This window comes from Armigeres subalbatus, chromosome 2 (assembly GCF_024139115.2).
Source record: "Armigeres subalbatus isolate Guangzhou_Male chromosome 2, GZ_Asu_2, whole genome shotgun sequence".
NCBI classification, from domain to species: Eukaryota; Metazoa; Arthropoda; class Insecta; order Diptera; family Culicidae; genus Armigeres; species Armigeres subalbatus.
This window is the reverse complement of record NC_085140.1, coordinates 436,712,318-436,737,046: the sequence shown is the minus strand read 5'-3', so window position 1 is coordinate 436,737,046 and position 24,729 is coordinate 436,712,318. Positions and strand designations below refer to the sequence as shown.

The 24,729-nt window shown below is 41.7% G+C and overlaps 1 protein-coding gene across 1 annotated transcript; it reads left to right on the top strand.

Moving 5' to 3' along the window:
- The first annotated feature begins 2,182 nt into the window (after nucleotides 1–2,182).
- Nucleotides 2,183–15,409, top strand: LOC134213607 (uncharacterized). The gene is made up of 2 exons (XM_062692829.1): nucleotides 2,183–2,340; nucleotides 14,690–15,409. Exon 2 carries the CDS (start codon nucleotides 14,702–14,704, stop codon nucleotides 14,987–14,989), a length of 288 nt encoding a protein of 95 aa, XP_062548813.1. The 5' UTR covers nucleotides 2,183–2,340; nucleotides 14,690–14,701; the 3' UTR covers nucleotides 14,990–15,409.
- The last annotated feature ends 9,320 nt before the right edge of the window (nucleotides 15,410–24,729 follow it).

The following is a 24,729-nucleotide window of genomic DNA, read 5'->3' as shown; positions in this document are numbered from 1 at the left end:
ATTTCCAATCCGAAAATTGCTTAGACCGGCACCGAGAATCGAACCCAGCCACCCTCAGCATGGTCTTGCTTTGTAGCCACGCGTCTTACCGCACGGCTAAGGAGGGCCCCCACACATGTATGCCAATTGTGCGTAATCAGTTTCAATGGCTTTCAACGACTTTATAGAATCCAGTGGTTAGTGATTGGTTGATCCAACAATAAGCCTTGTTAGATCGCTAGTTTGATCCACGTAGTACACTGCTGCCTTTGCCTAAGAAATGCTGCGTTGTCTATAATCCATGTTCTTGGCGAGGTTTGATAATGCCAGCTGATATGACAGCTAAGCTTTTCTTGGAATGAATACTCCACTCAAATACAAAACGTACAAGAGGAAAGCACTAAAGTCTTTTCGAAATTCACAGAAATAAAAGAAAACGAGCAAAACGATAAACCACTTGCACATAATTCTAATTTACATATAAAACAAAGAAACTGCGTATTGAACTACATTCGAAAAAAATAATTTGCTCGATTCATTTGATACATTTTCTATACAACAGCACTATCCTTAAGATTGAAAGTAAATGTCCTTCGATTCCGGTGTACCTGCATTTTGCCACATGAAACATTTTTTTTACAACCGGTCAAAGCAGAGAGGCTGAACACTTTTGAAACAAAACAATTTTGTTAAAAAAAATGAAAGACATCCAACTAATGTTCAGGCAGCAATGTCTTTCTTAGAAGATAGTTGCAATGAAGGTTTTCGATGATTTTTTATACCTATTGTTTTTATTGTTCAACTGTACAATTGATACCGCAAGACCCTTGATATTTCATGACTGATAATATATAGCTTCCTGAAGCGTGCGCTGTTGAATATCAACCGCTAGCAGTTATTACAACCCCATCGTCATTCATCCCTCGGGCAGTAAAACAATCCATAAAAAAAATCATCTCCAGAAAAGATAACCACCAACCAGCATTAAAGTTTATGCAGCAATCCAATAATGTCACAGAAAATCTCTCGAGAACCGCAAAACCTGCCCCATCAACAACTTTGTCGTGGTCGTCGTAGTCGTCTTCGCCGAAATCCTTCCAGCTTGCGGCAACAAATCACCTCAACATCGCCACAGCAAGACTCATTCGCAACCGCCCTGACGACGGGTTCCTCTCTTGCTCGGGCATTCGAGTCTCTCCATGTGCGTGCCCCATTCAAAGGTGGCGCATCAGCTCTCCCGATGCTGCGGTCGAAACACGGTGGGGTGTCACCTCAGTCTACCTAGCGAAAATTAGACCAATGAATCGCCTACTTTGAGCGTGCTTACAGCGGCATACTAGGAGTTAACTTCCTGAAATCAGTATGATGAAAGGCATCTAAGGTTCGATTTCTCAAAATTAAGCACCTTCATCGAAACAATATTTGGTAGGCGTAGTAGCGGAAACCTTCCTACATAACTGGTACCAAATAAAATTTCGTGAAAAGTTTCTGTAGTTGAAAAAAACTGCGTAAGATGTCTTTAGCCATACAAACTTCAGATGGTTAACTCATGCTGGCTATTTTTACATATACGTTAGCCCCTGAATACGTCAGTGGTGGGTATGAAACGAACCACTGTATGTGATTCATTGCTCCTTTATAACGATAAATCTTTTCAGGGCTTCTTACAGAATCTTCAACCACTGTAATTTCAATATTATTCCCCTATTGGTCATTAAATATATTGATATTTATATTAATATATTAAAAATGAATCATACATCGTAGTATCATAATTATTTAAATATTTTTTTGTTAAAAAGAATCAAAATGGGAACCTACCAGTTGATATTTAGTTAGATAAAAGAATAAAATGTCAACCTATAACTATGTATAAAATTTGTATATAAGTTGTAAGTAATTGAGCTTGCTTGGTTATGAGTTGTAGACATATGTTCCCCTATTTTCTTAAAAAATACCGATTGACATAACAATACCGTGATAAACATGCAACATTCAAAATCAAATAAAGTTAAAATGCACCTAATTTTGAACAGCCACATTGAACAAATACCTGACTGCGTTGAGCTGGCAAGAAAATCGAACAATCTCGTATTTCTCTTAGCAACTCCTAACCCGCCAAGCAGCCAAACACTCCACACAGGGCCAGCAGCGGCGTCCACCAGTTCCACATCGACGTTGACGTCGACGTCAGCGATCGCCGATCGCCGCCAGTGACGGTGGGGGAATCTGTCACTATAAAAGCACCGCTCGGTTGGGCGCCGACGTTTTATCGTAGACGACTTTTTCCACCATCAACATCCACTCCGACGTTTGACGGTTTCGGATTACATTTGCGTCCCGCACACCCATTGCCAGAAGGTGAGTTTCGTTTGGAGGATCAGGAGAGAACCTTCGGGAACTGGATCCCGGGTGACTCATAGCGAGTCCAAAGTGATCAGTGATAGATTAGACAGATCGTGCAATAGTGTACCGGTTCGAGTGACAATAATTTGACCTCCGTTGATTGGTGGTTCAGTTGAGGGGGAATGGTAACTTTCGATTTCAAGACAAGTTACGTTATCGAGGACACAATGAAAAGTTGATTGGTTATGCGACTGGGACGACGACCACGATGCAATTTGACCCAAAGAAAAGTGAAAAGCAAGTGATGCTGAAGCAGAAGCAGACGATGCACAGTGAAGATCACTCGGTTACCGGGGTGCTGTGAGTGTGGGGTAAACACGATCAAGTACAGCCGCGAGAGCAATGATTATTGAGAGCATGGTTGGAGTTTGGTGCCGCTGTGCAGTTGGGACTGCGACTGGGCGGATCATTAGCTGTTATGAAACTTGAGCTTTTTTGCCGCGCGATCGCGAAACTGATTTTTTGTTTATATTGTTACTGGTGAGATAATTCAAAGACGTTTGAAATTGCGACATTCACGGAGCGAGTGGTACGTGTGTTACAGGGTTGTACCAAAAAATAGATAAAAGTATGCCATCATTTATTAGTAGAAATTAAATTACCGCTGACAAGCATCGTGCTTTAGCGCTTTAGCACAGTTTTGATGGACGTAGTTCAATTTTATTATGACTGTAATTAGTATGGAATATGTTGAATAGTCATTTTTAGAGCTTTTTTAGATGAATGTGAAGCTTTATATAGGACGAGTGAGTACCTACTATTCAGTTTAATGACATAACTTGTAATGTGCATGTTCACTAAACAGAACTATACTGCCGTGAATCGCATATTTGTCCCATATGAATAGGAAACCCAGCAAAGATGGGACAGATAAGCGATTCACGGCAGTATAAGAGGATCTAAATATATAAACTGTCCTGTAAATTTATTTTTCTTCTTCTATGGCTTTACATTCCAACTGGTACTTGGCCCTTTCAACTTAGTGTTCTACACAGATAAAAATATGTTGTGATTTTAAATGTATTTTCATGCACATATTAGAGCATGTAAATAAACGTAACATTCAATCGATCTCACTATTCTTTTAAATCGAAATAAATTTAAACGGTGCTTGCTTGTAAAATTCAATCAAATTTAATTGAATATCGAATGTTAATTCGTTTGATGGATGGGGAAACCTTCAGTTTTACACGCCGTTGAATTTTCAAAATTATTTGCTGTGTATCAGCATTTCCTTAGTTATCAATTGAAAGCTTTTCTATGCCCGTCATTGCATGAGTATGTATCTTGTGTGGCAAGTACAATGGATACGCTATGCCCAGGGAGTCCAGATTGTTTCCCACCCGAAAAAAAATCTAGACCGGAACAAGAATCGAACTTGCCATCACCGGATTGGCCATTCTACGCCTTTGCTCGCTAACTGCAGACCCTGTAAAATTAGTAGGGTTAAAATAGTCAATTCAAAGAACGCGTGATCATTTGTTAATGATCATTTGTCTAGAGAATCTATTCAAAAAATATGCTAAAACTTGCGCTAAAACCTAGAACTAGGACAGCTTTGGTTCTCGGTAGAACAGGAAATAGATGGGTCTCCCCTCATTCCTGTATTGTTTCCCTATTTGTCTGTAAAAAATGCGCGCCTTATTGTGAAAAAAATCGAAGCGAATATGTGCTTCAAGGGGCCTACACTTATTACGTAAGCACTTATGGGGGAGTGGATCTGTCGTTTTATTACGGTCCAAATAAACAAAGAATAATTTGTATGGGAAAAATTTTACATGGGAGAGGGAGGTTGAAAACCCAGAAAAAATGCTTACTTAATTAGTGCACGACCCCCAAATGATAAGTTATCTACTCCGTGGCTCTATTCCATGGAAATCAAGATTTATAAAAAGAAGGAACTTCTGATTTGCCCATTTTTATAGATAGATCCATCTAGAACCGCAGACTTACAACTTTGCACTACCATCACGAGCCAATTCGATCTATCAGTTGGCGCTTCAACGCATTCTTCGACATGTATGACTTTGATTTGACAGTTGAGGTGTCAGAAAAATATTTAAAGCTCTTCTAGGGTCTGTCTCATTTGGAGAATTAAACTTAAAAGTGACAGTTCGAAAATTAGCAAATAACCCAATCATAAGAATGGCTGGTGCTATCCAGCAGTTCTAATAAGACATCGATGCAAAATGATTCGATATCTGTCAAAAGTATCTTGCTCTGCGAGCAGGGTTATTCGATAATTATTGAAATGTCATTTTTAAGTTTAACTTCAGTTTAATTCTCCAAATGAGACAGACCCTTAGGGCCAATTTCTTCACCTTCGCTTAACTCTTAAGCGGTGCTTACCCATACGTTTAAACCTGGTTTAAGGCCTAAGCGGAGGTGAAGAAATCGGCCCTTAGTGGAATGTATTCAACCGTCTAAGACGAGTTAAGTATTCTCCATTTAATTCCACCAAATATTTTCGATATCTTTGCAGATACGTATTTCGACCACAACTTCAGTGTCTCGTACTTGACTCGACTCGACTAATTGGTGGAATTAAATAGAGAGTACTTAACTCGTCTTAGACGGTTGAGTTGAGGTGTTTCGTCATCGGTTACCGTGGGGAACCGAAATCCGTCCACCTAGAGAGAAATTAATAAATTACAAATAATTTATCTAATCCTGCTCACCTACTTGACAGTAAGCGTTTAATAGGCCAATGAGATGAAAAGTAGGCCCTTAAAAATGAACAACATAAATCAAAAACAAATCGCCACCTACTAAACGCGGAGTTTCTGGCACTATTTTTATGCGTGTAGTATAATATTGCATCAAAAGTAAGTTAATTGGAAAATGCAATTACCGTTTTGACTCATATTCCGAACAATCGCTTTTAAATTGCCATTTTGGCTTTATTCGTGTATTTTTTTCCATATGAGCTTGAATTCGTAACATTGATCCTCAGTATGGAAAACCGAAGAAAACTTTAGTTTTAGAGCGCTAAAACGCCAGTGTTCGGAATATGAGCCATGTTCGGGATTTGAGTCAAAACGGTAATAAAGTGGGCTAATGGGAATGCAAATCAAAGGCATCGCTTCTCAATGTGCGTATTCAATTATTTACAGTGGTAGTTTAGTTTATCAGTCTGTTTCAATTTAAATATTAAGTTAAAAAATAGTATTATATTTTTCGTATGTTTTAATGTGTAAATAGGTTTTAATGTGTGGTCATTAGGGTGGCTCAAATTAGTATGGGAAAAACTTTGTTCAATTTTTTTGATGGGCCGCCCTCTTATTCGGTTCTATTTGATGCCCTGATGCTCTGGACAAAATTTCAGCCAAATCGGTCAACGTTTGGGCGGTGCTAAACTCGTTGGAAGTTTATATGGAAAAATGTATGCAGAACCATCGAAAAACAGTAAATTGCAGTTGGACTACACAACTTACGATGAAGAACTATGATACTCGTTCAGATCTTGGAGAATTTAATACAGAATGTTATGCTGAAAACCGCGAGAAGATTCGAGTTTGCCCGGCTGAGTTATTAGCATTTCTCTGCAGTGGGGTTTGAGCAAATTTCGTTTCTTTTACCTTTGAAAAGAAATAAATTCACCCCTACAACACTCCAGTAAAATGCTAATATCTTTGCGTAATAAACTCTAATCTTCTCGCGGTTTTTAGCATAACATTCTGTACTTTATTTTACAAGAACTGAATGAGTATCATGGTTCTTGATCGTAAATTGTGCCGTCCAACTGCAAATCACTGTTTTTTGATGTTTCAGCATACATTTTTCCATATAAACTTCCAACGAGTTTAGCACTGCCCAAACGTTGGCTGATTTGGCTGAAATTTTGTCCAGAGCATCAGGGCATCAAATAGAACCGAATAAGAGGGCGGCCCATCAAAAAATTTGAAAAAGTGTTTTTTGAGCCACCCTAGTGGTCATATATCAACGATAAATGTTTAATTTGCATTCGAATCCTATTTTCTAGAACTTTTTCAAATACTGAGGTGCTTGTTTATGTGTACAGATTTCGATGTCCACGGTACTAGACTTTTTTTTCGTACCGCTGGCCGTAACCATTTATTTAAAGTTATATTCATTTTGATATTTATTGTTAGTTGATAAATAAACAAATAAACACCTCGGGAAAATATTCTGCCGGATTTTGATCCACATTTATTTAGAACTAGCAAACCCGACGAACTTCGTTTCGCCTAAAAATGATTTATTCTCTGATTAGTTCTAGTTCATTTGTATGGGAGCCTCCCTTTCCAGAAGAGGGAGAGATTTCAAACCACCGAAAAAAACATAGCAAAAACATAGCTACCGGCCTCAAAAACATCTGCATACAAATTTTCACGCCGATCGGTTCAGTAGTTTCCGAGTCTATAAGGGTCAGAACGACAGAAATTCATTTTTATGTATATAGACATATAGATATGGCCTGAAAGTTGATTTCCGTGTTGAAATTCCGTCAATACCGCCCCATTGAAATTACATGCACGAACAAAATCCGCGGCAACTGATGTAAGATGCGGAACTCTGCCAGTCAGGACATGAACGTGCCAAAATGGCCCTAGAATATATTCTGGGATTTTGAAGCGAGAAATCACACCACCACCTGAATTTGCGACAACTGGGAGATGGCTTGGAGTCACAAGTCTCGAACGACTTCTTCTCTGGTGTTCATCCACGATTTGGTGCGATGGCCGAGATGAATGGAACTTTAAAAAGAGGTCCGTTCTGTGATGGACCAGAAAGACCACGTATCCTCGAATATCGAGACGCGGTGTTTACGGGTTGGTCGGAGTTGGATTGTACTCCCCAAACAAAGGTCTGTCCTCCATAACCGCAGTTATTTAGTGCTGGCTGGCACAGTTTTATAGAAACGGTTTCCAATTATATGTTCGTCAACCACTAGACTTTTAGAATATACAAATATACAGGAAAATTACACAGGAGAAAAGAATTAATAAGCATAGTTTTTTCAGGGGTGAATGTTCGTAAATCGTAAAACTATCCTGGACTTTTTCAAAATATTCTTCTGTTTTGAGCAGGAAAACTCTATAGATAGTGGAATATATAGATGAGCGAAGATAAATCCTCTGTCTCCAAACGAACTGTCAAACGTGTCTCCAAACGAGCATGACGTCACGATTTCAATGGAAACGTTAAGGGCTGTGACGTCATATCCGCGTGTGCACGGGCAAAAAAATCGACTCAGCCATGCTTTCGCTCATCTATAGATTCTACTATCTATAGAAAACTCTACTAAGACTTCCTAAAAATTTTCTGGATATTTTTTCAGTAGATACATAAGTATTCGATTGCTAATGGCCCTGTAACTCTCGTGATAAACATGTTTGGTTAACGGTGGTACTGTACCGCTCATAAAAAAACCTACTCCTCCGCTAATTTTTGGTCGCAACGAAAAATACGCGTCAGATAGTCGCCTAAGAAAAACATACCTCCAGAATAAAAGCTACTTCGATATTTTTAAATTTGACCGCCACGTGATGCATTCCCGCGGCGAATGCTTGGCTAGCACGTGCTATTTGTACTGCGGAGAAATTTTTCACATCTATGATACCCTTGGAAAATGAACACGAAAGTTGTCATTTTGTTGCAAGGCACAATATTTACTTTATGTGTTAGAATGTTAGATTCTCTTGTTTTTTATCACAGTAGCCCAATTTTTATACTTGAAACAAGTAAACAAAAACAATAAATTTGACATTCAAGGTACCGATTTAACTCTTTATGTGAAATCCTGTTTACGATGGTTGTATGGGATAACAGTGCCTCTAGCGTCGTAATACCACAGACAAGCATAAGTAACACCTTGAACATTTTTCTAAAAAATCCATCAGTCAACTACCACCATCTTGCGAGAATATTAGATGAAATAATGTTTCATATAACATTGTCAATAGAAGGCGCTGGAGTGAAATGTCAAACTCGAAGGATTACGACGCTAGCCCCTCTAGTTGTGAAACGCGCAATCAGTCAAACTCGAATTGATCGTTTGAGCGTTTAAGCACAGAGAATAAACGTTGAAACTGCACTCGCCATGTTGTGATAACTTTTACTGTTCTTTTTTAAATAACTTTGGAATCTCGCCGTTATCCCGTGCATAATCAGCGCTAGCGTCATCAAAAAATGCCACTGTGCGCTAGTATCGTTATGCATGCAAGAGCATACCAGCGCCATCGCCAAAATGAGATTGTGAGTTGCAATGTCGACGTCGATGGCGTTGAGGTTCGGTGTGTTTGTTTACACATGTTTTGCAAGAAATTTTGTTCGAGCTTCCATGTCTGTTCTCTGTGGTTTAAGTCATGGTTGATGGTAATTACTGTAGTGTTACGCCTGGTTATCTGTTGAATGTTGTTTTTTATGATGTTTTCGGTACTTGAAATTTTTTGGTGATCCCACGGAAAAATTTTTGAAAATTTTCATTATTTCGTATTTGAACGGAAAATTCTTAACAATTTCCAAAGCAAGCTTTTTGAATTTCCAATACTACGGAAAGTTCTTCGGAATTTGCAAGAGGAATTCTTCGAAATATCCGCGGTTTTTTTTCGGAGAGTTCGTGGGAAATTCTACTGAGTTTCCAAAAGAATATTTTTGGAATTCGAACAGAAAATTCTTACGATTTTTTGCGGGCCGATACAAATATTGAATTTATTTTTGGTAAGAAAATTATTTTGAGCTTTTTAGTGGAATGTCTTCACTTGTCATAAGACGAGTTCGTACTATCCCATTTAAATCAACCCAAGTACGAGACACTGAAGACGGCCTTACTGTTGAGGTCGAAATACGTATCTGTCAAGATACAATCAAGTGGTGGAATTAAATTGGATAGTACGACCTCGTATTATGACTAGTGAATTTATTTTATTATTATCTGTGAAACCTGCTTCAACCTTCCAAAAATATTGCAGGGGCAAAACAAATTTTTTTTTTAGGAGTTTACTTTTTTATTTACTTTTAAGCATTATGCATCAAATAAAAACATTGTGGTACGAAATTGGCCTACATATTTTATACTATCAGGTTACGAACAATAAGGGGGCTGTTGCTTACAGACTCCATCAAATATCCTTTGCAATATGTGGCCGGCCTGACGTTGATAGTAAGATCCGCAAATAAGCATACGGTCAGCTCGTTGTACTAATGTAGCGTTTCGTGATAATTGGCCAAATCAGAGTCGTCTAGATGTTCCACAACAATAAACTGCCAAAGCAGCTCAAGGTATGGTACGTAGTCAAACGCACCCACCAAGATCTTATCGATTACGCTGAGAAGTAAGTAACAGTGAAGATGAAATTCATGCTTGCCTCACATCAGCGACTATCCGAATGGGGTCAGACAAAGCTCCGACCCTATCTGAAAATCCCTTGCATCCCTGAGCCCCACACAGATTTTCGTGATTTAGACAACAGGAATCCCTTCCGTAGTCGTTGAATAGCAAATAAAGGGACCCTTCCAATTTGTTGACCTGCTCCAGAATGATGCGGAGCGGGCAAAATATTACGTAATAGTTGTTACAACATTCGCACAAGCAGCATAGGGTCAGCCCTGAACACCTCCGTCGACAGCCGATCGAACTAGGAGGCTCTTTAGATTACATACTTCAGATAGCTGCACTGGCTGAGACTTGAAAAAACTGTTCGAAGTCTTTGAATCAACATTTCAGCTGTCCAAGTTAGTGAGTAATTGAGGCAATTATCTCCGGTTACTGCAGCCATCGCATCCTTTCTTCATCGCCTAGGAATTCCACCCATGCCAGCGTGTCCTGTCTGCTGCAGCGCCCGACTCCCTCTTACAGAGACACATACCGTTAATGGAACTCGTACTTTCCTGCTCTGATTCTTTCCGTTCCTCAAAGTTTGCTTCTCTACGTTCTTTAATCTTCCGTCGGGTTTCATCTGTAATCCATTCTTTTCGCTGAGTGCGCAGCACACCAAGTTGTCTGTGATCGCCGGTTACGATAAAAGCATTCTCCGCCGCCCACTTCTCTTCTACGCTACCACCTTCCAGAATATCCACTACCCGAGTTCCAAGTTCTTCAACGAACAATCTCTTCGCAGATGGATCTTCTAGTCGGTCTATTTTGATTCGTCGCCCGTGCCTCTGCTCCCGCCGTTGAATCCAAGCAATGCGTTGTCGGATGTCGCCTATTAGAAGATGATAGTCAACTCAAGACTCAAGAAGGCACCGTCTCCATTTTCAACAGATCCATTTCCAGAGGAACCAAATACTAGTCCTGCAAGCTAAAAGCGGCTATGGAGAAGTAAGTCAAACGATGCTGCCTGCGGATGGGAGAAGTGGTCGCAGGTGGACTCCCCGGTCGACGATGGGAGGAAAGCTGAAACAACCGGCGATAATCGCCTCCTCTTAGATATTTCACGACGCCTGATTGGAGCAAGGACAAATCCGTGGATGCTAGAGAAAGACGCGACGTGTCAGTCATTCACCGATCCAACTGATCAGCTCGACCCGACCACTTAGAAAAACTAGAAGTCCTTATCCTGATTCGGATATAGGGAAAGGTTGACAATTCTCAGAATTAGCAGACAGGATTCCGCCGCGAACGATCATGTGAGAACCATTCTGTCACGCTTTGCATTATCCTAGATCAGGTCAAAGGGGGCCCTCCTTAGCCGTGCGGTAATACATGAAAAACTCGAAAAAACAATTTTTGCATGTTTTGATGCAGATTCTGCTTGGTGGCAGCAATTTTTTTTCCTCACTGCGCTTTCCAACAACTAAGTGCAACCAAACTCGATGACTTTTCGTTAAGACGCCACCATTTGGAATAAACTGCATCACGCAGGATCAAATAAACGACATAATCAACTCTTTCTTTACATAAAATGCTGGTTCGTTAAGGTTGAATGATGACCACCGACGCCGACGACCACCACCAATGCGATGGTTTTCCGTTGAAAGTGCTGTCAGTGCCATCGTGCTGTTGTTTCCGCTCCGCTGCGTCCGCTCTGTGTGAAATCTTGTTCGAACTGAGGACTAGATCCAAACCCGAAAGTTACTTGATGTTGATGTCTGTGCTTGCGATGCATGTACGGGATTGGTTGGTTTACCCATTTCAAAACTTTTTATCAATTATCGATGATAAATAATTGAAAATCAGTATTTTCGTATGAATACAAAGAAGCGTTGACTCATCCTTGATCGAATGGTCCAAACAAATTAAAAAAATCACCGAAAGACGGCTGAGATATTAAAATTCAAAATCTATCATATTTTCGAGACGGTCTCCGATTTTTGCAATCGCAAAGTGTACCCCACTATAGGAAAGACAGACGTAGTCCTACGTCAAAAACTTGAGCGTGACGGAGGATTCAACAAATAATTTTATGTTTCTAATGTTGGCACTAAGTTCGCTGAAGAAACCCTTTGGTCTTCGAAATTTCTTCGGTCAAACGATCAGGTTCGCTTTGATGTATCTCGCTCGTCCAGTGAGCTAACTTATACATATTTCTTTATTATAAGCGATTTGAGCCAGGGGGCTGGTTCACTTCGATGAGGGTTTATAGACTTTGAAAAGGGGCCTTAAGTTATGTTACAAATAGATGTAATAGTAATGATAGAAACATGTTGGCAGTTTTTGTTTTTCAGTCTTTTAGTCAAGTGATTATTGCCGATGATGCCTGACAGCCATGTCCTGTAGGGGTCCAGCAAGTGTTATCTGTGATTCAAATAGATGGAAAGAGTATCATGTCTTTCAAGAATGAAATAGGAGTTTATCACCGGTTCCATCGTTTCGGAGGGCGTCGCGAATGCTGTCGATCTGCTGTTTGATTCGTGGTTGATAAAAAAACTGGGCATTCAGCGAGAAAGTTTTCCACATTATTAAGCCCTCCACAGGTGTTGCAGCTTTGTCGAAAGTTGAGACATTCAACGAAGTTGTGTGATATTCTGGTGGGGCCAGTCCGTAATCTGGAGAGAACCACCTACTCCCTTCGACTGGTTCTGTCCTTCCAGGGAGTCGTTATCCCTTTAATTTTTCGGGTAAATAGGTTTCGTTTTTTTTTGCCACTCGGTAGTCCAAGCGTCCCCTATGATGTTTCTTAGCAAATTTTTGGCAAGCATGATCTATATGCGCGAGAGAGCCTACTTCCCAGGTACGTTGTAATGCCCCGGGATTCACATAAATGTGATGGGACAGTTTTCCTGATTATCCGCCATTGCTTGGATGGCCGCAGTGACACTGACCGAGTCTGTCACTATTAAAGTGCGGTGCCGAGAATATTGACACGCAGTCTGGTGGCTGAAGCTTTAGTCGTCACATTGTTTGGTGACTCCAATACCGACTTTTCCGCCGGCTTCAGAAGCATCCGAGAAGCGGGTATAGGTAAGGTGATATTTGAATTGTAATCGTTCTGTCTTGCCACCGAGGGGAGCGTGAAACCGGCCACCCTACGGATCGGTTCGCCTATCTCAGAACGAAGGGCGTCGATCGGTCTGGTCTGGACTTTTCTAGGAAGCCTATGGCTCTGGATCCAATAGCCAGAGAGGGCAGGAGTGGAGGGAAAAAGGTCGGAGCACAGCATGATTGCCTGGTTGTATGTCGGGTCGAGTCGTTTCAACATCTCAGCTTCGGCGCTACAAGAAATTTCGATCCCGTACAATAGCCGGCTGGTAACAATGGCGTCAGCCACACGCAGTCTGGCATGCTGACCGCTTCGGGTTTTGTTGCTTGAAATAACCCGTAAAAGGTTGAGCCTAGCACCTGTTTTTCACACCATCGAAATGGTTCAGGAAACTTAACTTGCGGTCCAAGGTGACATGTTTTGCGTGTAGCGATTGGGCAGCCTTTGATAGTGATGGGTTTGGTAAGTGGACAATGTGCTGCTTTGCATATATGTTTTCTAACGCATTTGTTCACCTCTATGTAGAAACTGACAGCGCTAGATAACGATAACGATAACCAACGATAAACCGCTGAAACTGCTGACTATAGTTTCCTCCTGACAGATCTAGGATGTTGTCCGGTGACCAGGATATCATCCGCATAGATCATAATTCCTCTGGGGATGTTCCCGAAAATGCCGTTCTTTGCCATCAGGAATAAGGTGACAGCAATGACAGATCCTTCAGGAACTCCAGTTTCTTCTGTTTTTCGATCAGACAGACGACCACCGACTAGTACCTTGAAAGAGCGGTCTGTGAGAAAGTTTTTTTTTTATAAACTGTAGAATATTTCCAGGTACTTGACTAATTTTCGTAGTACCTCTGGCATCCAGGCCTTCGCCAGGTCGAGGGAGGCGAGTTTGGAATGTTCGCCATTGTTGACGGCGTTGTTTAAAGCGTTTCCGAGGGTTGCAAGAAAAGATGCGGTATCAAATCGGCACCGGGAATCGAACCCAGCCACCCTCAGCATGGTCTTGCTTTGTAGCCGCGCGTCTTACCGCACGGCTAAGGAGGGCCCATGTTTTTCATGTATAATTAGAGTAAAATCATGAAATGTATGTATCCAATAGCAATATTTTCCATTGCTTTATAGTATAGACTATTGAAAATAATCACAATGGGGATATGTAGCCTTATTCAAGGGTGGCGCGTTTTGACCCCTATGGGCGTGCTACCCGCACTTCCCCTATTTTCTTGTTTAGTGTCAATACACTTATTGCAAAATGCTACACTGGAAAGGAGCTATTTCACGACCCTTCTGTGGGATACAGTCCACGATTGCACGCATATTTTTTTCGTTAAAGTGTAATTCATGGATTGGACACTAGTGATACTCATGTTTTTGTTCATGATTATTTGAAAACCCCTTCTTCCTCCGATTCGGTGGTCAAGCTATAGTTAATTGTTAGTCAGAAATTTGATGACCTTGACACAATTCGCCATTTTTTTTCGTCTGAATCACTTAGCAACTGGAAAAAGACATTCTAATGATTTCAACGTATGTTATAAAAACAACAATGTAAGAGTGCCTAATTTCCAAAATTTAAACCATACTGGCCCAGGCTTAAATTGGATAGATATAAATTTTCAGATCAACTTCCGAATTCAAAGAAATGGATCTTCTTCTGCTCCGCGCACGTTGAGTATTGCAAATAACGTCGTAAAGACCAACCGCAACAAGTGTCCCACAACGAACGCGCAACAATGTTACCAAACCAGCAACTTAACACCCGAAACACCTCCAGCATAAACGATCGCGACTGACCAAAACCGATGAAACGTGGTTACGTCAGCAAACACAACACCCCGTGCGCCAAAACAATTCAATTCAATTCAATTAACCATCGTCTTCCACTTCGTCCTCTGCTCTTTACAGCTCCACGCAAAAATGAAAGTAGCCATCTGTTTGCTCGCCGTCGTCGCTGTGGCCCTGGCCGCCCCCCAGGAACGGGACGGTGCTGCCCTAACGAATGAAGCCATCCGGCAGGCCCAGTCGCAGCAGCTGATCCCCCGTGATGCCACCATCCAGGGCGTGCAGGAGGGCATCCAGGTGGCCGCCATCGAGTCCATCCCCGGAGACCAGCGCGTCGATCTGTTCCAGCTGCTCGGCGACCAGGTCCCACGGGAGGTCATCTCCAATCTGCAGTCGCAGGTTGACCAGGTTGGACACAACTAAGTGATGGTCTGGCTACTGATAGAGAGGGGTAATGAATAAAGAAAATAGACGAAGAATGATCACTGATTGTGAACGGTTGACGGATTACGGACTTACGATACGACGCCACGCACCAGGAGGCATTAGGACAGTATTTTTTAACGAATTTCATTGGTTTTAGTTATTTTGTGCGAACAACATCTCGACAAATCGTTTTATTAGTACATGATTTTTGTTTCTCTCTTCTTAGTTACCATTCGAATAGGCGAAGAAAAAATAGGAAAAGACACTTGTTATTCTTCCACGATAGTGCCAATATAATCCTTTATCGTTGGCGAGTACCATCGAAAGGATGTGTTTTGTTTATCAGTGTAGATTTAAGTTTAAAGAAAGTTTGATTTAATAAAAAAAAAACTACAAAATAAAATTTCTCAAAAATGATTTATAAACTAGTTCAATTGAATGAGAATCAACTCACAATTGAATACAATTTGCGTGCTTGATGAATCACAAAATGTCCCCGAAACTAGGTCTCTCAGTTAATACGTAGACAGAATCCATTTCACTTTACCAGCTTCATGATCATGACGAGGAGACTTGGTTTCGTTTTATTTAGGGTTCGTCGCTTGCTTACCGGCTTCTTTTGTAATTTGTCTGGCGACGCGACAGAGCTGTTTCGGCTGGGTGAGATCACTTCTCACTCTTGAACAACAACTGGTTCTGGCTGCGGTACGCGTTGAAGGTAGCATCGGTGAAAGGTAAAGGAGGGTCTAGATGACTGCAGGAGGCGAGCACGCGAAATAAATCCCAGGGCGAGAGAATGAGCAGATGGAGTTCGAGACAATATGTTATGTAATGAGGCATGTATGGAAGAGGCTTCATCTACCATGTGCATCTCTAAGCGCAAGTGGGCAATTCGTAGTAACTGAATAGAAAAAATACATATGTATAGATATTTATGTTTTCTATTTCTGCTCACTACTTAGAACAGCGGTTCTCAACCTGGGGTACTTGTACCCATGGGGGTACCTTCGCTGGCTCCAGGGGGTACCTTGGATAATAATGCGTAATGGCGGATGTATTAAAATTCCAATCAAAACTTATTGATATAGTTTTGATAATTGTGTATTACACATTTAAATTAAATTACATATAAATTAAAAACTTTGCACAGATAGAAAAAGTTGTTGAAATTTACACGAAAGTAATGCACATAAAGGGAATGCCGAAAAGAGCGTAAATTTAAACGATATTATCACCTGAATGTTATTTCATTTCATTCATTTATTTAGTTTACATCTAAACAGATAACACTGAATCAACAATTTGACGCCACAATGCACGGTTCGAGGCCGCATCTCTCCATCCTCGGATACGCCCCACGCTCGCCAAGTCGTTTTGCACCTGGTCTGCCCATCTCGCTCGCTGCGCTCCACGCCGTCTCGTACCTGCCGGATCGGAAGCGAACACCATCTTTGCGGGGTTGCTGTCCGGCATTCTTGCAACATGTCCTGCCCATCGTACCCTTCCGGCTTTAGCTACCTTCTGGATACTGGGTTCGCCGTAGAGTTGGGCGAGCTCATGGTTCATTCTTCGCCGCCACACACCGTCTTCTTGCACACCGCCAAAGATGGTCCTAAGCTCGAATACTCCGAGTGCTTGCAAGTCCTCCTCGAGCATTGTCCATGTTTCATGTCCGTAGAGGACGACCGGTCTTATAAGCGTCTTGTACATGACACATTTGGTGCGGTGGCGAATCTTTTTCGACCGCAGTTTCTTCTGGAGCCCGTAGTAGGCCGACTTCCACAGATGATGCGCCTTCGTATTTCACGACTAACGTTGTTGTCAGCCGTTAGCAAGGATCCGAGGTAGACGAATTCCTCGACCACCTCGAAGGTATCCCCGTCTATCGTAACACTGCTTCCCAGGCGGGCCCTGTCGCGCTCGGTTCCGCCCACAAGCATGTACTTTGTCTTTGACGCATTCACCACCAGTCCAACTTTTGTTGCTTCACGTTTCAGGCGGGTGTACAGTTCTGCCACCTTTGCAAATGTTCGGCCGACAATGTCCATGTCATCCGCGAAGCAAATAAATTGACTGGATCTGTTGAAAATCGTACCCCGGCTGTTACACCCGGCTCTCCGCATGACACCTTCTAGCGCAATGTTGAACAACAGGCACGAAAGTCCATCACCTTGTCTTAGTCCCCGCGCGATTCGAACGAAATGGAGTGTTCGCCCGAAATCTTCACACAGTTTTGCACACCATCCACCATTGCTTTGATCAGTCTGGTAAGCTTCCCAGGGAAGCTGTTCTCGTCCATAATTTTCCATAGCTCTACGCGGTCTATACTGTCGTATGCCGCCTTGAAATCAACGAACAGATGGTGCGTTGGGACCTGGTATTCACGGCATTTTTGAAGGATTTGCCGTACAGTAAAGATCTGGTCCGATGTCGAGCGGCCGTCAACGAAGCCGGCTTGATAACTTCCCACGAACTCATTCACTAATGGTGACAGACGACGGAAGATGATCTGGGATATCACTTTGTAGGCGGCATTAAGGATGGTGATCGCTCGAAAGTTCTCACACTCCAGCTCGTCGCCTTTCTTGTAAATGAGGCATATAACCCCTTCCTTCCACTCCTCCGGTAGCTGTTCAGTTTCCCAGATTCTGACTATCAGTTTGTGCAGGCAAGTGGCCAGCTTTTCCGGGGCCATCTTGATGAGCTCAGCTCCGATACCATCCTTACCAGCTGCTTTATTGGTCTTTAGCTGTTGTATGGCATCCTAAACTTCCCTCAAGGTGGGGGCTGCCTGGTTGGCTTCCATCGTCCGCTGAACTGACGTAGTCATCTCCTCCGCTGCCTTGACTTTCACTGCCTGTACTCTCAGTGCCATTCAGATGTTCCTCGTAGTGCTGCTTCCACCTTTCGATCACCACACGTTCGTCCGTCAAGATGCTCCCATCCTTATCCCGGCACATTTCGGCTCGCGGCACGAAGCCTTTGCGGGATGCGTTGAGCTTCTGATAGAACTTGCGGGTTTCTTGAGAACGGCACAGCTGTTCCATCTCCTCGCACTCCGCTTCTTCCAGGCGGCGTTTCTTCTCCTGAAAAAGGCGGGTCTGCTGTCTCCGCTTCCGTCTATAACGTTCCACGTTCTGCCGGGTACCTTGCTGCAGCGCGACCGCCCGCGCTGCGTCCTTCTCCTCCAGAATCTGTCTGCACTCTTCGTCGAACCAATCGTTCCGTCGACTTCGACCCATATACCCGACGTTGTTCTCCGCTGCGTCGTTAATGGCTGCTTTGACTGTATTCCAACAGTCCTCAAGAGGGGCCCCATCGAGCTCACCCTCTTCCGGCAACGCTGCCTCGAGATGCTGCGCGTATGCAGTGGCGACATCAGGTTGCTTCAGTCGCTCTAGGTCGTACCGCGGCGGTCGTCGGTACCGAACATTGTTGATGACGGATAGTTTTGGGCGCAGTTTAACCATCACCAGATAGTGGTCAGAGTCGATGTTAGCGCCACGATATGTCCTGACGTCGATAATGTCGGAGAAGTGCCGTCCATCAATCAGAACGTGGTCGATTTGTGATTCTGTCTGCAGTGGTGATCTCCAGGTGTACCGATACGGGAGGCTGTGTTGGAAGTAGGTGCTGCGAATGGCCATATTCTTGGAGGCGGCGAAATCAATTAGTCGTAGGCCGTTTTCGTTCGTCAGCCGGTGAGCGCTGAGCTTTCCAATAGTCGGTCTAAACTCCTCCTCTTGGCCAACCTGAGCGTTCAAATCTCCTATGATGATTTTGACGTCGTGGCTTGGGCAGCTGTCGTACTCACGTTCCAGCTGTGCGTAGAATGCGTCCTTATCATCATCAGTGCTTCCGGAGTGTGGGCTATGGACGTTGATTATGCTGAAGTTGAAGAACCGGCCTTTGATCCTCAACCTGCACATTCTTTCATTGATCGGCCACCACCCGATCACCCGATCACCTGAATGTATGCAATTTGTATTGCATTATGTCACTTTTCATACGAATAAGTTTCATTATGCTATGTAATTTGCATACATTAAGGGTGAACTAGTTGGAAGAGATCCATGTACGCCCAGAATAGTGTAATTTTCCACATCTTCTTTATTAACGCGCTGATTACTTTTAATTATTTTTTTCTGTGTACCGTAGGCGATTTTTTTCGATAGTGTTGTACAAAATACTTTAGCGCGCGTGCTCTAGTGTTAAAAATCTTTAATGCAAGCTACCTATTTGAAACAAAACATTGAAAAATATGTCAACAACATGTTTCTGAACTAAAATCTAGAGTCTGGAGGTGCGGAAGCCTCCATTTGAAAGTCATGAATGCTTTTTTTTCGAAAAGCTTAGATGCTTCGTAGCAAGAGAATGGGAAGCAACCTTCTATGCTTCTCGGAATCCTCTTTCCATGGAGCTCGAAGCCTTATTTCAAGAGGCTTGGAAGCCTCTTTCAAGAGGTTCAAGAACCTTCTTTCAATAGGTTCGGAATCCTCCTTTTAAGAGGCTCGTAAGCTTCCTTTCAAGAGGTGCAGACGCCTTCTTTCAAGTGGCTCGGAAGCTTATTTTCGAGTGATTCGAAAGCCTCTTTTAAAAAAGCATGGAAGTCTACTTTCAGGATGCTCGGAAGGCTTCATTCGAGTGGCTCGAAATTCTTCTTCCGAGAGGCTTGAAATCGTACTTTCAAGAGACCTCTTTTCCAGAGGCTAGGATATTTCTTTCAAAAGGCGCTTGAGGAAGTTTCTACATTCTAACTGTAACCTGGCATGTTTTTCAACTTAGTATTCTATTAACATTTCCTCAGTTATTAATTGGAAGCTTTGCTATGCCCGCCATTGCATGAGTATGTACCTTGTGTGGTAAGGGAAGATCCTTTAATTACGTAACGCAAAAATTGGGCATTTTCAACCCCCCTATGTCACGCTGTTTGTATGAAAAATCTGAAAATTTTGTATGGATTGTCACACTTCGTTCAACCCCCCTCCCCCTCTAAGCGTTACGTAATTTGTGGACGTTCGCTAAGTAGAATCGATACACTATGCCCTGGGTATCGAGAGAGTTAACAACCTGAAAACATCCTAGACCGGACCGAGAATCGAACTCGCCTTCTTCGGATTGGTAATCCTACGCCTCTGCTCGCAAGGTTATCTCAGAAGCCTTATTCTAAAAGGCCCAAAGCCGCCTTTCAAGATGATCCGAAGTCTCTTTTTGAGAAAGGTGTGATAGCCTACTTTTGAGAGGCTCGGCTTTCAGAAGGCTCGGATTTCTGCATTCAAGAGGCTTGAAAGCGTAGTTTCCAGAGGCTTGGAAGCCTCTTTCTAAAAATCGCGGAAGCCTACTTTTAAGAGGCTTGGAAGGCTATTTTCAAGAGGCTCGTAAGACTCCTTCCAAGAGGTTCATAAACATCATGTCAACATGCTCTGAAGCCCCATTTCAAAATCTCAATAGCCACCTTTTAAGAGGCCTAGAAGCCTCCTTCAAGAGGTTCGAAAGACTCCTTTCAAGAGGCTCGTAAGCTTCCTTTCAAGCTTTTCTTGAAGAGGCTTGGAATTCTTCTTTAAAAAGGCTTTGAAGCGTACTGTCAAGAAGCTCAGAAGCGTCATTATAAGTGGGTCGAAACCCGCCTTTCAAGAAGCTCTGAAGCCTCCCATCAAAATACTCGGAAGCCTCTCTTCAAGTGGCTCGGAAGCCTCTCTTCAAGTGGCTCGGAAGCCTCCCTTTAATTGGTTTGGAAGCCTTCCTTCAAGAGGTTCGGAAGCTTTCAATAGCCAAAAAAGTTTTGTAGGAAGCTTTATGTATAAATTTACTTTGAATCGCTCCAGGAGCCTTTCATTTACACTAAAAAAACAAAGGGGGTACCTCAATTAATGCAAAAGTGCGAAGGGGTACCTCTCAATAAAAAGGTTGAGAACCGCTGACTTAGAGCATAAGCTAAAATGGGGTAACTTATTGTATGCAATATGTGTTACAATTCAACGCGATTGCGTTTAAATGTTGTCAAACTTTTGTTTATTTTGAATGCTCATTTGCCGTGAACTGCCTTTACGGAGCCGAAATCATGTTTTTCAATACAGTTTTCTATGATACAATAATGTTAGTTTTGAGGAACTAGAAGACTCGCTGTTGGATTGAGGTTAGAGAATATAATAATACAGTAGGAAATGAAAGGAATTTAGGGGCATAAGTAATTACGATGTTTATGTAACAGGTCGCTTTGGCGGAGCCTGCTTGCGGATACATGAATACTTGAACCGATGTTATAAAAATTCTAGTAAAAGTCTAAATCAGTAAAACTAATATATTTGTGTTTAAGACGAGGTTTAAGATATTTTAAAGCAATTTTGAGCTGTGCAACATTTCAGAACAAATGAACCATCAGCCCAAAACGTCAGGCCAGGCCCATATATCCAGCTTTCCACGCTCGGTAATGGCGGTTTGTCGGTGTGTAAAAATCAATCGGTCACTGCACTGTTTGACACTAGCTGGAGGAAATCCCACTGGCGTTCCTGGGTGAGGGGAAGGGAAAAAAGGCCTTTTCGCCAGTGAGTTTTCCTCCAGCTAGTGTCAAAAAGTACAGTGACCGATTGATTTTTACACACCGACAAGCCGCCATTACCAAGCGTGGAAAGCTGGATAAACTGGAAATCAGAAAAAGTATTCCGCCGTCAATCCAGTTTTCCGCGAGCGGTAATAGCCGCCAGCTTGCCTGCGGGTTAGTCTCTGATTGGACGTTTGTGGAGGTCAACTGCACCCACTGTTCCGAGCATTTTGATAAAATTTAATGTGGTGTATAAGAAGGCTTGAATTCACTTCATCAGCATCTTCTTATGCTACGTTTAGACAAGGCAAGTGAATTGAGCAAGTCGCTTGAATCGAACGCAAACTGAACGTGTAAACACCTTAATTCAATTCACTTGAACGAAAAGAAAGTTGAACATGTTCAACTTTTGGCAAGTCAATTGAATTCAACTGAGTTGTTCAATTCACTTGCCCTGTCAAAACGTAGCATTATATGCCACATTGGTCAAAATGCTAGGAACGGTGGGTGCAGTTGACCTCCGACCTCCATGACAAGACAACTAAATAGATGTAAATAAACATATTTTTATTATGCCACCATGACTCGTACCGCGTAGTTGTTTTATTTCGTTGTCCCCGTGAAAGTTCCCGTGTTGTGTTTTTCTTTTTCCCGCGGCCGGTTCCGTTTGTGTTTACCCGTTGCGCTGTGTCCACCTCTGCCCAACAGTATTGCGAGAAAAGAGAAAAATTCTAATTTTGCGGAGCAAAGAAGAAGAAGCAGACTGAGTGTCGGAAACTTCAAAATGACATGCACTGTACAAAAAGTGTTGATATTTCTTGATATCAAGGATATTCGAGAAATCTAAAATGTTTCTAAATCACATAAATATATGACAAAATGCCTTCAAAGTATCATAAAACTTGTTTAAAAAATATAGCGGCATGTAACACTCGTTTAAAGTTGCATACTCCCGTTGATTTTAATAATCAACATTCACACCGAAAAAATAAACCAAAAGTTTTTATCGTGCAACAAGTGATTTGACGTTTGCGGAACAGCTTTCCGACAGTCGACCGTCGGACCCCGGTTCGAATTTTTCAATCTTCTCGCAATAGTTGCTCTTGGGTAGATTAAGGAATATTGTTATGGATGTATTGTATACCCGGATAAAAAATATCATTGAAAAACCATATTTTTTACTGTTACTGCACCATTCAATTCAAAATAATTACCATTGAATGTAATGGAAATTTTACAATAAAATTGCTTTATAATTTATGGTTTTGCACGATAAAATGAATGGTAAATGGGACTTTTACAAAAAAAAATAGGGGTTGTTATGTATCTTTACAATAAAAATTTCGAAAATTTTCCATACAAAATTCAGAGCAAAACAATTGATTTTACGGTTCTTCAATGGGATGATTTTTATGGACGAAACCCTGTTGTTGAATAAAGAGAATTGCAGATGCTGGCAGAAGTATCAGTCAGTAGCCTGCTGTGGTGTAGAGAGGGAACTCTAGTTGTTTTGTTCTTTGTGAGGGGGTCCCCTTGCTCTTCGGCCAACAGGCCTTACTGTTGAGGTCGAAATACGTATGTGTCAAAGTACAATTAAGTGGTGGAATTAAATGGGATTGTACAAACTCGTCTTATGACAAGTGACAAATATTTGCCATTATGACAAACAGTGGACTGCGGATTTAAATACCAAACTTCCCTGGGAAAAAATAAAAGAGTTCTCGTACAAAATCAGACAATTAACATTAAAAGACATTAAAAACATTCAAACACATTAAAAATTTAAAACAACTACGCGTGAAAAATCAAAAGAATTTCCCTTGAAAAATCAAATCATTTCCTGTGAAAATGTAAATGAATTTCCGGAGAAAATTTAAAAGTATCTCCCGTGGAAACTCAGATGAATTTCCCGTGAAAGTTCAAAAAAAAATTTCGTTGGGACTCTATAGCGGAAATTCCGTAGTTTTCCGTGAAATTTCAGAATTTTCCGTGGAATTTCAAAAGAATTTCCCTTGATAATTCTATACCCCATTTAGCACCGTGGGCCCTCAATAATTGAAATGGTACATTCATGTTAACGGAGTTTATATTTTAATTTCAACTTCTGAGCATCAGATACTTCTGGCTGAGATGCTCTCTATCTGGGTGCTGCGGATAGAGCCGCTTTTCTGCGCTCAAGCGAGCAGAGGGATATTTTGAAATCACTCACGCTTAAAGTAAATTACACATCGCATGAATAATTTTCACACAAGACGATGATGACACGAGAGAATAGCAATCTGTGTGAAAATTATGTGTAAGACATGCACAGTCGCTGTGTAATGTTTTTTATTCTTTTAATATGTGTAAGAAACTTTGCTTCGAACTGTCAAGTCCATTTTGATCGCCATGATGGCGGTTGCGCCCGGCATGCATCGCAACGAAAATTACTTCTGAGGATTTTCGTCATGTTTCGATACGATACAACTAAAATGTGCGACTATAAGCATCACACTTTAGTTTGGTCATATCGAAACAAATGGGGACTCCTCTGAAATAGTATAAAAATGTTGCGATAATTTTCAATTTACATGAAAAAATATAATTGAGGTTAGGTCCGTTTTCCGACCGCTCTCTCACTGTGTGAAATGAACTCATCGGAAATCGTTAACCGTCAATTACACTAAAATGAGTAACATGGCAGTTACTCATAAAATGTGTTGTTCCAGATTAGGCCCGTTTTGTGTGATCGAAACACAAAATTGTGTGAATGACTTTAAGCGTGCTCCCATAAACAAAATTATTTTGCAGTTACTTGGCTGTCAAACATTTCCCGCTATTCGAATTTCTCTTTCCACGCTGCATGAGGGCGTACAAATGCGCTAGACCCTACATGACTTTACGATTGTTTACATACATTCATGCTCCAATCAGCTGCTGAATCTCGTGAAATTTCGTAACGAGTGCTTTTTAATTGCATTCCCACTAATTTTCCACTCGAAATATAATGTGAGAATATTTGTTGCAAAGAATACAAAACTCAAACAAAGTTTATTTTTATTTTTTCCCAAAATAATAACAATACTTCTCAATATTAGATCAGAAACGAACATAACCACGATCTTCAATGTTTGGCTCCGGCACAATAGAAAATTTTGGCTTCAGTTTGACAACCAAATCGATTCTATCCGCACCACCCAGCTCTCTATTAAAGTGT

Coding starts and splice junctions, on each gene's coding strand:
- LOC134213607 (XM_062692829.1), top strand. CDS start 14,702: ATGAAAGTAGCCATCTGTTTGCTCGCCGTCGTCGCTGTGGCCCTGGCC.